The following is a 13,741-nucleotide window of genomic DNA, read 5'->3' on the forward strand; positions in this document are numbered from 1 at the left end:
GACGAACCCCCAGTCCTTTTGAGTTTAATTAATGTTCTTTCTATGCCAAGGAAGGAACACTTGCAGACGCGCTCTAAAAAAATGGGAAGACTGTGGGAAAAGAGGACGTTGCATAAAAGAGGACGTTGCAGACTAAAAGGACGCAAAGAGCAGTGCCTCAAGCGGCGGCCAGAGAAACCAGGTGATTCCTAAAATTTGATGCAGAAAGAACTCCGGCTTCCAGGTGGGCAAGGCGAACCAACCACGCATGCGCCTTCCACCAGGCGGCGGCACGAAGGAGCAGGGCAGGTTTAGGGCGATGAATTACGACCTCTGCTGGCGACGCTCACGACTTCTGCCGTAAAGGGTGTCTGCAGCGCACGCACACTTCCTTTCCCTTCCAGATTCCGACCGGTCGCCGGCGTGGGGGATCGTCGCTGCGCCGCCCGCCGTCGCCATGGTGAAGCTGAGTAAAGAGGCCAAGCAGAGGCTGCAGCAGCTCTTCAAGGGCGGCCAGTTTGCCATTCGCTGGGGTTTTATTCCTCTCGTGATTTACCTGGGTCAGTAGGAGAAGGGCGTGGGAAGAGACCAAGGGAAGAGGGTGGCGGAGGCTGCGACTCCATTTTTGGCTTTCCGGGGCGGGAGAAGGGGGGGCGGGGGTGGACACCCGGGGTGCGCGTCCTCTGAGGCGATCTGGTCAAGTGGGGCCGATCTAACTTGAGTTCGAGTTCCTCTTGCACCGCTCCCTAGTTGGGTTGTTAAAACCCATGTAGTCCTTTCTTATTTTTCCATCTGTAAAATGCAGGTGAGATGTACTTTTTAGGGTTGTTGTGAAGGTTAGATGGCCCGATGTATGTGAAAGTCACTAAAGCACTTTTTGGCACGAGGTGAGTTCTCAGGTCCTTTCTCGTCACATCTCCAGGTGGGCCTAGGTGGGAAGAGGCCTATGCTGGGAATCTAGGCACCTGGTGGATATGCTGCTGCTATGAAGCATGGCTATAATAGTCGTTGGGTGCCTCTGCCTTCTCGCCTGTACAATGAAGGGTTTGGACGATTTTTGTTATTGGCCCCATTTTACAGACGAGGAATCTGAGCCGTATAGAAATTCTGTTTCTTACCCAAGGTCACACAGGTGTACTGACTGAGAGCTATCGGCCCAGGCATTGGGACATCAGGGCCCATAGTCTCAACCGCTATTCGCTTCTGCAAGGACTTTTAAGTTCTCAGGCATTTTTTCATCTAGGACCGCACTCTAGGATCTTGTTCTGTGTCTAATCCTGTGTAGCTTTTCTTTTTTATCTTATTGCCCTACTCAGGCAATATGGTGGAAAGGAAAGATCATATAGGTTGTTAGCGCCAGTGTTGTCAGTTTGAGCATTCAGTTTGGCATTTCTTTTTCTTTTTTTTTTTGAAAGCAGGATATATTGAGAGGAGCTCCCACAGTGGGAGGGGATTCAAAGGGGGTTGCCCTAGTTTGGCATTTCTAAAACTCAGTTTCACACTTTAAAATCCTGTGATTCTCGCAAGGTGCTGCTTTGCTTCTTATTTGTTTTAGGGCCATGCATTGTAAAGTAAGAGTGCCCTCACCTTCGTTTTTGACAGTCTTGGATGATGCTTGATGCTTTCCTGGCAGCTGTGGTTCCTATTTCCCCATACATTGGAAGCAGCTGGGATAATCTAGGGATATTTCAGTAGATAGGACTTTAAATGATCTTTTATCTCCCTTATACTGGTTGCAATTTTTTTTTAAAAAGCATGACTTTTCCAGATGTTAGTGACTTTGTATGGGTATCAAATATTAGAGCAAATAATCATGGAAGTCTGTTTTTACAAGCTGTGCTGTCCTCCTGTTCAGTCAAACACTGGGACACTTGCTCTCCTTTTAGCTAAGAAACAAATAAGGGCTTCTTCCCTTCCTTTTTTCATTGTGTATACGGGATCCTATTTTAGCCTTTTTTTTTTTGTCCTTGTGGTTGTTTGCAGCAAGTCTTTTCATCTCTCTTTCTCTCCTTCTCCCTCTTTTGAGATTCCTTTCTACTGTTAGAAAGCTGTAGCTAGTTGCTACAGTCTATGTGCCAAAGGCGTTGGTCTGATGGTGGATAATGCCTTTTCCGTACTAGAGTTTCTTTCCTTTTTTTTTTTTTTTGAGTTGGAATCTCACTCTGTTGCCCAGACTGGAATGCAGTGGCCGCTCCCGGCCACCGCAGCCTCCACCTGCTGCGCTCTAGAGATCCTTCCGCCTCAGCCTTCCGAGTAGCTAGAATTACAGGTGTGCACTACCACGCCCAGCCAATTTTTTATTTGTTGTAGAGATGAGGTCTCACCAAGTTGCCCAGGCGGGTCTCAAACCCGTGGGCTCAGGCAATCCACTCACCCCAGCCTCCCGAGGCGCAGGATTACAGGCTGAGCCACCGAGCCCGGCTAGTTTATTTTCTTTTTACTCCACATTGGCGATATTTCCTTCTATTATGGTGACTTTCACCCTAGCATTCAAGTCAGGTTATTTGCGACTGACGTTAAGACTGTCTTTTCCAGTACTTGTTTATCATTGTCTTTTCCTTTATGCTGTGTATCTCATTTAATGTTGAAACCAGTTCCCACATTTTTCTTTTACTTCCTCCTACCTCAGTGCTCATTGTAACCTACAACTGCAGATTGAACTTGTGTAATTTAGGTTCAAACATAACTTTTAGGGCTTCAGAAAGTATAGTGCCATAAAATATGTCAGTGATGGCAACCTCCTTGGGTCCCCTCCCACTGTGGGAGCTTTTGTGTCCTCTTAATAAATCTTGCTTTCTCAAAAAAAAAAAAAAAAATGACAATGGCATGATGATAAAGAATCTGTTTAAATATTTACCAACAACGAGGTCTTAATGAGCCACCAATTGGAAGACAGTTCTCCATGGTCTGTCTTGCAAAGCTTGTGAGCAGAGGTTCTGCGACCCTTTGTTCCATATTATATTTTGTGGATGTTTATAACAAATGACCTTGGAAAATAATACCTCCCTCCAGAGCAAAGGGGAGATATGCTTACAGCATAGGTCCGTCACCTGTAAAGCAGTCTAGTGCGTGTACAGATGTTGTCTCGTCCTCTATGTGGAAATTGGAGCTTGGGAAACTGAAGCAAAAATGATGGTACCTGTCTGACTACAGGTATTTCTGGAAGTAAAAAAAAAACCAAAAACTTTTAACTCTATCTTAGAATTTTGTCTTCTGTCATCTGTGAAACTGGCAGGCTAGTTTGTTGTCTTGAAAATAGGGTAAAATTTCAGATCCCCCATAGTTCTTGGCCCTAGCTCTAATTTTAATCTGTTATTTTAGCAAATTAGCATCTGTTATCAAGTTAACTTATAAATCTATTTATTTTCCTTTGGCTGCTTGATGACTGCTTTAAATTATAAAATATTTATCTAACCTATACTTATAATTAAGAGTTAATTAGGTTGCTAAATAATAACGGTTGAATGATTTCTGCTCCTTTCTGTTACTGGTCTTTGCTTTACAAAGAGAGGCTTATGAGGGATAAAATAAAGTTTAGCGGTTTTTTATAAAATTATTTTGCTCTTCAGAGTATTTTATCCAGTATAATTTGGGAGTTGTATCATCTTATTTCTGGGTAATAACTAATGACGAAAGAGAATGCCAAGGGCTACTGTGCTAATTGGGTGTGTAATAGAAATAAGGTAACTTGTTCTTCCTACTGATTAATTCTGAATGTAGTTTCTTACTCTAGGGAAGATTTGAGACTATACTGTAGTGCAGGTCAATCTAGATAGTGCTGGTAGATCTGGATATTCCAGCCATCCTAGGTTTGATTTAAAAAAAAGAAAAAGTCTTGGTTGTACATTTTTTTGTCTGCTGGGGTTTTAATATTCTTACTCTTTGTTCTCTCCCCTGTTTCAGGATTTAAAAGGGGTGCAGATCCTGGAATGCCTGAGCCAACTGTTTTGAGGTACTACTCTTACAGCTAAACATTTCAGGGCGGATGTTCATGTAGTAGTACTGAATTATTTGGAACTAAAAGAGTAGTAGAGATAGGCATTGAAATGGAGTTCTGTAGTCAGTGTGGTTTTGGCTGTGGCATCAGGTAACTAACTACTTTCTCTCCTGCTCCTAATTTTTATTGACTGTTATAATCATAGTGAAGCATGTTTTATTTATTTATTTTTTTTTATGTTTGTTTTTTTTTTTGAGTTGGAGTCTCACTCTGTCGCCTAGACTGGAGTGCAGTGGCCGCTCCCGGCCACCGCAGCCTCGACCTGCTGGGCTCCGGCGATCCTCCCGCCTCAGCCTTCCAAGTAGCCAGAATTACAGGCATGCGCTACCACACCCAGATGATTTTTTGATTTATTGTAGAGATGAGGTCTTGCTGCCCAGGCGGGTCTCGAACCCGCGGGCTCAGGCAATCCACTCACCTCAGCCTCCCAAAGGCGCGGGATTACAGGCTGAGCCACCAAGCCCAGCTAGCATGTTTTAAAAGAAAAAAGAATTAATTCCTTCTAAGGCGCGGGATTACAGGCTGAGCCACCAAGCCCAGCTAGCATGTTTTAAAAGAAAAAAGAATTAATTCCTTCTACCACTTGGAAAGTGAACTGTTTTTAATGTCCTAAATTTCCCATCTTACTCGAATGAATACAACCTTTTATATCATTCTAGCAAGGATACATAGGATTTTGCTGTTTTCATCTAAAATTTGAGTTGTTATCCCATGTGTTTTCCAGTTGTGGATTTCTTCGGTTTTTTAATTTTTAAAAATTTTACATTACAGTATGATTGACATTTATATGGACATAGTTTTTATAGACTTTGACTTATTTCCTTATGATACATTCTCATGGGATTAAAGGGTAGGAACATTTATGACTCTGATTGTCATATTCCTTCAGAAGTAGTCTTGCTGACTGTTGGATAAGCATTTGTGAAAGCTTTATGCACATGAACAGTATGTATATTCATATGCACATATGCATGTATACTTGCGAAAACTGTACACACACACACACACACACACACACACACACACACATACATACATATGTATAATTTCAAACAAGCAGGTTTGCTCTGGAGGAACGACTTGTGGTGCTGTGGTGACTGTGACCACTGCATGCTGGTGTGTGGGATTTCAGTTTGACACTGTCTCACGGACATCTCTTGTGGGTTGCCTCAACAGACTTTTTCATTGGCTGTTCTGGAGCTTCAGTTTCTTCATAGTGATGATATTTAGCTGCTTTTTTTTTGAGTGGGAGTCTCACTCTGTTGCCCACGATCACGGTCACCACAGCTTCAACCTGCTGGGCTCGGATGATCCTTCCACCTTAGCCTTCCAAGTAGCTGGAACTACAGGCACGTGCTACCATGCCTGGCTAACTTTTTGACTTATTGTAGAGATGAGATTTCACCAAGTTGTCCAGGCTGGTCTTGAACCCCTGAGCTCAGGCAGTCCTCTTGCCTTGGCCTCCCAAAGTTACAGGCTTGAGCCACTGTGCCAGGCCTCTTTTAGGTGCTTTTCACACAGTGTCTCTAATCGTCACTTCAGTCCTTGAGAGCAGGTTGCTTAGTCGTAGGTGGAGGAGTGTGTCTATTTCCAAAGCCCACATTCTTTCCCCTGGGCCACAGGGACTTCTCTGGTAATCTTTGCTTGGCACAATGCCATCTGATAGGGATTCCCTCTGCCTTACTGACCTCTCCTTTCTTGGAAGGGCTTTTTTTTCCTCAAAGGGTACCATCCTGTGTGCCCTCAACTTGTCTACTTCTGCAGTTACTCTGTTCTTCCTGGTAAAGTTCTTCAGCATTCTACTGTTGCAGCACAAAAAGAAAAGAAAAACCAAGTTCTTCAACAAATGGTACTGCTTTCTTCACCTGCCTCTCTTTCTTTAGCCCTTTGTGGCTTGATGCTTTAAAACCCCTTCCAGAGATCCCCACTGAGTTCTTTTTTCTTAGCCCTTACTCTTTGAGCCATCAACTTCCGTTTCTGTAAAATAGATTAAGGTAATGCATCTGCTATTTGCTAGTTGAGTGACCTTAGATCAATTATTTCCTTTGAGAAATGTTACTATAGAAAAATGATCAGAGATAGGACTACTGGCTTAAGCTGTGTGAACATTTTCCAAGCATTGGAAATTATCATCAGATACCTTTCCCCAAGAAGCCATTATTAATCTTTCTGAACTGTCCTCTCCTCTTTTATAAGTTGGGCATAATACCTACTTTATAAAGTTACCATTAGCATTGAATAAGAATATTGTATTTAACGTAGTAACAATATTTGTCAAGTAACGTGTGACCAATAAACTAATAACAGTAATTTTTTTTTTTTTGAGTGGGATTCTCACTCTTGCCCAGGCTGGAGTGCAGTGGCATGATCATGGCTACCTCAGCCTCAACCTCCTGGGCTCAGGCGATTTTTCCTGGGCTTAGACGCCTTCCAAGTAGCTGGAACTACAGGCGAGTGCCACCATGCCTGGCTAATTTTTTGATTTATTGTAGAAATGAGGTCTCACCAAGTTGCCCAGGCTAGTCTTAAACCTCTGGGCTCAGGCAGTCCTCCCACCTCTGCTTGCCAAAGTGCTGGGATTATAAGTGTGAGCCACTGTGCCTGGCTACTAATAGTAATTTTTAATCTTTTCTGTGATGTCTTTCATATTCCCGTTTCCTTCTCCTGTGAGAGCAATGCTGTAGCTACGTGACACTGATGCTGAATCCCAGAATAAACTATGTACTTGTATGCCTTTTCCTGTATACTTGTACTCTGTCAGCCTGGAATGCTTTTTCCTGTTTCCACTGGATGAGAATATGCTTCTAGAAAAGCCAACATCAAATGTCTCCTCTTCTGTCAGTCGCTCCCTGCTTTTCTGCTAGCTGAAACCACTTCCTTTTTTGTGTTCCCATAGTATTATTTTGTCTGTTGTTCTCTGCCTTGTATTATGCTTGTTATTTATTTATAGTTTGTCCTGTAAGCACCTAACATAGTTGTCAACAAGTGTTGAATTACCTTAATTAAATGGTCCTCACCTCCTGGTGATCCTGTGGATAGGAACCAATAGAGCATTGCATCTTGTACAATTTTTAGATTGGATCTGCATCTTGGGAAATAACATTATTTTGTGCCTTGGGTGCTCTAGATACTGAAGTAGGGATAGAATGTGTCCTTCTGTTGTACTTTTTTGGAGGGCCTCATTTATCCCACCAAGATTTGACCCTTCAAAGTAGCAGACTTACTGAAGCACCCCGTCTTCCCCGCCCCCACCCCCACCACTGCTTTTCGTTTCTTCCCCTATTATCTCTGTGCTTCTCTCCATTCTGGTGCTGACTGTCTTAATCTTTTTTGTCGTTAAGAGCATCTTTTGTTTTACAAAAGAATGTGTGTGCCTGCAAAGGATTATTCATTTATGGAATTTCACATACTGTGCTACCTGCCTGGGGAGACTGACTAGAGAGATCTTCCTGAGCTGCCTAGTCTGTGTCCTGAAAGGAACAGACTTGGAACTGCTGCAGTTTTTATTAGCGTAAAATTTACTGTTTATTCATATAAAGTCAATTGATTCTATATAAATTTATTATTTGCATACTACTAATGCAAATACTATAGTTAATGATTTACCAGTTTCCCTGCCAAGTTGTTGAGTTCTTTGGAATTGAATTACATTCATCTCCGTGTCTCTTTCACCCTGATGGCTTATTGTACGTGGTTGGCAAATGTTGGTTGACATGAATGTCTTATTCAAAATGCAGTGCTTTATTTTCTCTTTTTATGTACTTATTTTTCCAATTTAGCTATTATATTTATATGTTAGTTTATATGCATTTATATGTGAGGGGGGGGGATCCAAAAAAACTGAAATTATTTTTTTGGTGGGCGGGCTTCCCCAATTAGGTGAGTGTTCTAGGAACCCATTGGCATCACTGTACCAGCTAGCATTGTTGTGAGAGACTGCATTCAACTTCAGTAAATTTTGGGGGGAGATTCTCTCAACACTTTTGTCCATTTCATGAGGGGTGATTTACAAGCATGCCTGCCCACACTGAACTAAGTGTTCAGCAGTTTTTGACCAAAAATAGCATGACCCCTGTGCTCTACTCTCCCTATTTACCCAATTTCATCTGAGTGACTTTTTTTGTTTCCCTGGATGAAAAAATCCTCAAGGGGAAATGTTTTGCCCACGTGGAAGAGATGAAACAAAAAATGGCAAAAGCACTAAAAGGCATCAAAATTGACAGGTTCAAGAACTTTTGAGCAGTGGAAAAAGAATCTCTATAAGTGTATTGCATTAAACGGAGAGTACTTTGAAGGTGATTGAAGTTTGAGCATATAAGAATAAATACAGACTTTTTAAATCAATAAATTCCAGGTTTTTGGATGCCCCCTTATACGTATGCATAGCAAATGGAATAACAAGACACTCCAAGGTGATGGCAGAGGTTGTCTGGGTAGCTGAAACGATGAGTGAGTTTAGTGTTTTTTTTGAGTCAGGGTTCTCTGTCACCTAGGCTGGAGTGCAGTGGCATGATCATGGCTCACCACAGCCTTGGCTTTGGGCTCAGGTGATCTTCCAGGCTCCCGAATAGCTGGATTACAGGCACATTGCCACTATACCCAGCTGATTTTTAAAATTTTTTGTAGAAATGAGGTCTTGCTGTGTTGCCCAGCCTGGTCTTGAACTCCTGGACTCAAGCGACTCTCCTGCCATAGCCTCTCAAAGTGCTGAGTTGAGCTACTACACACAGCTGTTCACATTAAGTAACTGTGCTCAAAAGTAACTAAATTGTATTTCTTTAAATATAGTTCTAAATGTTTGATTTGCTCAGTGAGATTGATCCTTCTTGTAACTGAATTTGATAGATGACCGAGCACAAACATAAACGTCTAAAATCTTTTATTTCCTAACCAATGTTTAGGAGGTTTTTACTTTGGGATTTAATTTAAATTTAAGTGAGTATTAACAAACTTTTTCCTCTTTATTTTATTTGCTGAGGTTACCACAATAAAAATATATTGCTTAGATAATAAGAAAAAAAACAAGATTATTTTTTAAACTGAATAGAAAAAAATCCACGATGAACTTCACAGAGCTGAAGCAGAAAGAGCAGGCAGGAGGCACCTTTGCTAAAATCATCTACCTGCCTGACAAGTGCCCATCAAAGTTCAGTACTTCAACGAATAGGGGGCAATGTCTTAGTCAAACATTTGGATGAATATGTGAACGCTAAGGTTAACTAAGTGCTCATTACCATTAAGGAAAAGACCTTAATGGATAAAGAACTTACTTTCATGTCTTAACTGCATGCAAAAATACTTGGAGTTTAAGAGAACACCTTAATACATATTTGAAAATTGAAAATGGATGCATGCTGACTTTTTTCTAGGCAGAGGTGAGATATTTTTTAAAAATTAACTTTACAGAACTGTTCAATTATCATTATAATGGATTTTTTTCAACTGGGGGCTGCGTTTTTAAGTAGCAGGATTTAGAAATGAAACACTGCTTTTCTCCTTTCTGGATTCTGTTTAGAGTCAGCAAATGATTTGGAAGTCTGGGCTCCTTAATGACTGGAATGCTTGGGGTAGGAATTTTTTGAGGTAGAAATGGAGGCAGGTTGTCTCTAGGAGGGTACTGGTTATGAGAGCATGTAGGTCCCATTCCGCTCTGCTCAGTCTCATAACTGGGAGTTGTGAACTTTGCACAGTGTCTAATACATTGCTTAGGTAATAAGAAAAAATAAGATTATTTCTTAAGCTGAATCGAAAAAAATCCAAGATGAACTTCACAGAGCATTCACAGAAAGTGTTTAATACATGTTATTTTAGTATTACTGATAGTGCATCTAATGAGATAGCTTTATTTTCTGGGTTTATCAGTCTTTCCAGTTAATGAAAAGTATTAATTGTTTATCTTTTGACTGACCTCTTTTTATATATCAGCTTACATTTTCCTCTTTTTTCGTAATAAATAACTGTGCTCAAAAGTAACTAAATTGTATTTCTTTAAATATAGTTCTGAATGTTTGATTTTATTTGCTCAGTGAGATTGATCCTTTTTGTAACTGAATTTGATAGATGACCAAGCGCAAACATAAATGTATAAAGTCTTTTAGTTCCTAACCTATGTTTAGAAGGTTTTTATTTTGGGATTTAATTTATTTCTCCTCTTCATCAACATTTTAGCCTACTTTGGGGATGAAGGACTGTTTGGTCATCTGGATTTGGAAGCAATCAGTGAACAGCAGGAACAGCATGGAAGGGGTGTGCTTTGGCTGGGCTAAGAGATGGAACATTGTCCGGACAGTGACCAGTTGGAGGGCCCAGTGCTCTGACTTCACAGCTGCTCCTGTGGCAGCGTGGAACCTCTGCTGATTTATGTATGATAGAATGTATCAAAATAAATATTTTTAACAATGTTATGTCTTGAGTCTTTTTTGAATTGAACATACAGGATTATCAGGGGTAAAAATTAAGCCCTTTGGTACTTTTTCAAACAGAATCTATGTTGTACCTAGATGCTATTAAAAAAAATAAAGTCCAGGTTAATTCCTGCCCATTCTTTTAACATATGGATTATAGTTTCCCTTTGCAGTGAATTAATTAATAATTTTCTCTGGGATGTTCTGAGGTAGACAGAGTACAGACAGCTCTCAGTTGGTGAAGAACAAGCCATTGCTTCCTCCGGTGCATTGGTATCAAGTTCTGACTGCAAGAACTAGGGGTTCTGGTGGCTCTGTGGCTAGGGGATGGGAGCGGCACTGGGGAGTCTGATTTGTCAGTTAAATTTGAGTCTGAGATTTTACTCAGTGGTATAAGGAAGCCAGGGCTGGCTGGACAAGAGCCCATGGAGAGCTATGTTGAATGGTAGCACTTTGTATTTTCTGGTGGAAGAAAAGGGAGTGAATTCATGGAAACTAGTTTTCAATTCAGAGGGAATGTGTACTGACTTGATGTTTCACTTATTTAGTCCCTACTAATATGGAGACCTTCACCTGTATTTGCATTCTATTTTTAGTATTTAGTTTTTTCCGTTCTTCTAACAAAATAGATCTATTTTCTTATTTTGTGGAGTTGTAATTAATGTAGGAAAAATAGAACCTGAAACAATATGGCCCAGTTTGGGAAGAGCCCGTTGGGTTGAATGTTTTAGATATCCAGTGTTTAAGTAGAGGATAGAGAATGATCATGAGTAATCCCTCTCAAGTGTTTGGAGCTGTCATCACCAGACAGTGCTTCCTTTTTTCTAATGTAAAAGCCTCTCAACTGTTTAAGCCGATTGCCTCAAGTTTTGTTACCTTTGCCATGGAGACTGGAAGACTATTGGAGGCTTACTGAATAAGAGGATTTTAAAGTAGAATTCTGAGAGCTAACTGCAGGAAAACCATTTTTGATAAGTACTTAGTGTGATTGCTTCAACATCTATTCCAGGCACGTGTGATTTTGCTAATAACCGAGATGGCTTCTAAAGTCCATAGAATTGCTTAAGTTTGTGTCCCCCCCCACCCCCAGTCCTTTCTGGCAAGTGTGTTGTCAGTGGATTTTTGTTAGTATTTTGTTGTACACGACTCTCAGAGTTTCTAGAAATTGAGAAAATAAAGCTGTAACAGGTATGTATTTTGATAAAATAGTAAGACGAATAGTAAACATACTGGTTTGTGTTCTTTTAGGGGTTACCTAGTAGCTGTCTATAAAAACCAAGAAGATTTTAAAGTTAGGAATCCAGAATTAAGTAGAAAGGACCCATCTCCCTTATCTTCCTCTGAGAAAGAGGAACAGAATTAAAGCACTTATTCAAGGTACTGCATAACCGCTGAGACTGGTGCACAATTTAATGAAATGTTAAACCAAACGCCCACATTTTATTGAATTTTAGTCTTTAGGGCAGTACAGTCCAATTCAACATGCATTTATTGGTTTCTGTTCTATGCTAGACCCTAGGGAGTCCTTATGAAAAAGATTATTCCTGACTTTGATTAGTTGAGGGGACAGCACTGAGCTGATGAACCTGGTGAGTCCTGGCTTTGTCACTCAGTTCCTAGAACCCTTGGTGAAGTCACTTAACCTTTAGGCTTCTTCTGCAAGATAGGAACAATGATACTTGCCCTAAGGTAGTATTTTCTTTTCTTTTTTATTTTTTTTTGAGTTGGAGTCTCACTCAGTCCCCTAGACTGGAGTGCAGTGGCCCCTTCTGGCCACCGCAGCCTCGACCTGCTAGGCTCTGGCGATCCTTCTGCCTCAGCCTTCCAAGTAGCTGGAACTACAGGCACGCGCTACCGTGCCCGGCTCATTTTTGATTTATTGTAGAGATGAGGTCTCGCCAAGTTGCCCAGGCAGGTCTTGAACCCGTGGGATCAGGCAATCCACTCACCTCATCCTCCAAAGGCGCGGGATTACAGGCTGAGCCACCAAGCCTGGCTAGGTAGTATTTTCTAAACCAGTGGTTGACATAGCTGGTTCCAGACTGGCATCACCTGAAAACTTGTGAAAATGTACTTTTTGGGTCTCACTCCAGAGCTTCTGAATCAGAAATTGGTGGTGAGGCCTAGCAGTGTTTGTGTGTGTGTGTGTGTTTCATTTATCCAAACATTAGACATATTTTGAGAATATGTTTTCATATTGTAGAGTTGTATGCAGCATAAGAAATGATACAGAAAGATCCCTGTACCCTTTACAATTTCCCCCAGTAGTAATACCTTGCAAAGCTAGGAGAAAGTATCAGGATGTTGACATCAGTGCCACCAAGAAAGAACGTCACCACAAGGATGTCCTTTGATAGCAAACCCTCCTCCCCTTCCCTAACTACGGGTAACCAGTACTCTGTGGACCATTTAAATAATTTTGCTATTAGCTGGGCATGGTGGCACATGCCTAAGTCCCACCTACTCAGGAAGCTGAGGTGAAAGGATCACCTGAGCCCAGGAGGTCAAGGCTGTTGTGAGCTGTGATCATGCCACTATACTCCAGTGTGGGTGACGAGAGCGAAAACTGAGTCAAAAAATGAAAATAAAAAAAGCTTGTGATCTTATTAATGATATGTGCTGCCTTTCAAAATAATTCATATACCTGATTTTAAAAGTGCGATCAACAATTATGAGGCCAGGCTTGATGGTTCACGCCTGTAATCCCTTTGGGAGGCTGAGGGGAGAGAATTGCCTGAACTCAGGGGTTCAAGAACAGCCCAAGCAACATGGTGAGACCTCATCTCTACAATAAACTTAAAAAAATTAGCTGGGTATGGTGGTGATTGCCTGTGGTTCCAGCTACTTGGAAGGCTGAGGCAGAAGGATTGCCTGAGCCCAGCTGGTGGAGACTAGTGGCCATAAGTGTATCACTGCACTCCAGCCTGGGTGACAGAGTGAGACTCTGACTCAAAAAAAATTATGAAAACTATAAAATGTTAACATTTAAGTTCCATAGAGTGGGCCTGTACTGTGTATTATGTACATATCACATAGAATAGTACATTCATATAGATTTGATGTCTTTGACATTATTACATTTGCAATAATAAATGCTACACATTTACTTTTGTTGTCTTTATTTCTTATTTTATATTTTACATGCCCCCCAAAAAGGACAGATCTTGAGTGCATATGCTGTTTGTTGTTGAGTGTTGCCAATTATGCATACCCTCTGACCACCACACCAAGATGGGGACCAGGATCTTGAACCTGGGATTCTTAGTGTGTCATACATGGTGGATATTCAACAAATATGTGGAGTTTATTTTTTCTTCTGCTGAACAGTTCAGAGGGATTTTTGAATTAAATATTTGAAAAC

The 13,741-nt window shown here is 41.1% G+C and overlaps 1 protein-coding gene across 1 annotated transcript; it reads left to right on the forward strand.

Annotated features, from left to right (window-relative positions):
* The first annotated feature begins 349 nt into the window (after positions 1-349).
* On the forward strand, positions 350-10,380 carry TOMM7 (translocase of outer mitochondrial membrane 7). The gene is made up of 3 exons (XM_021716647.1): positions 350-539; positions 3,883-3,931; positions 10,145-10,380. Exons 1-3 carry the CDS (start codon positions 437-439, stop codon positions 10,158-10,160), a joined length of 168 nt encoding a protein of 55 aa, XP_021572322.1. The 5' UTR covers positions 350-436; the 3' UTR covers positions 10,161-10,380.
* The last annotated feature ends 3,361 nt before the right edge of the window (positions 10,381-13,741 follow it).

This window comes from Carlito syrichta, unplaced genomic scaffold (genome assembly GCF_000164805.1).
Source record: "Carlito syrichta isolate Samal-C Ts95f unplaced genomic scaffold, Tarsius_syrichta-2.0.1 Scaffold308854, whole genome shotgun sequence".
Taxonomy (NCBI): Eukaryota; Metazoa; Chordata; class Mammalia; order Primates; family Tarsiidae; genus Carlito; species Carlito syrichta.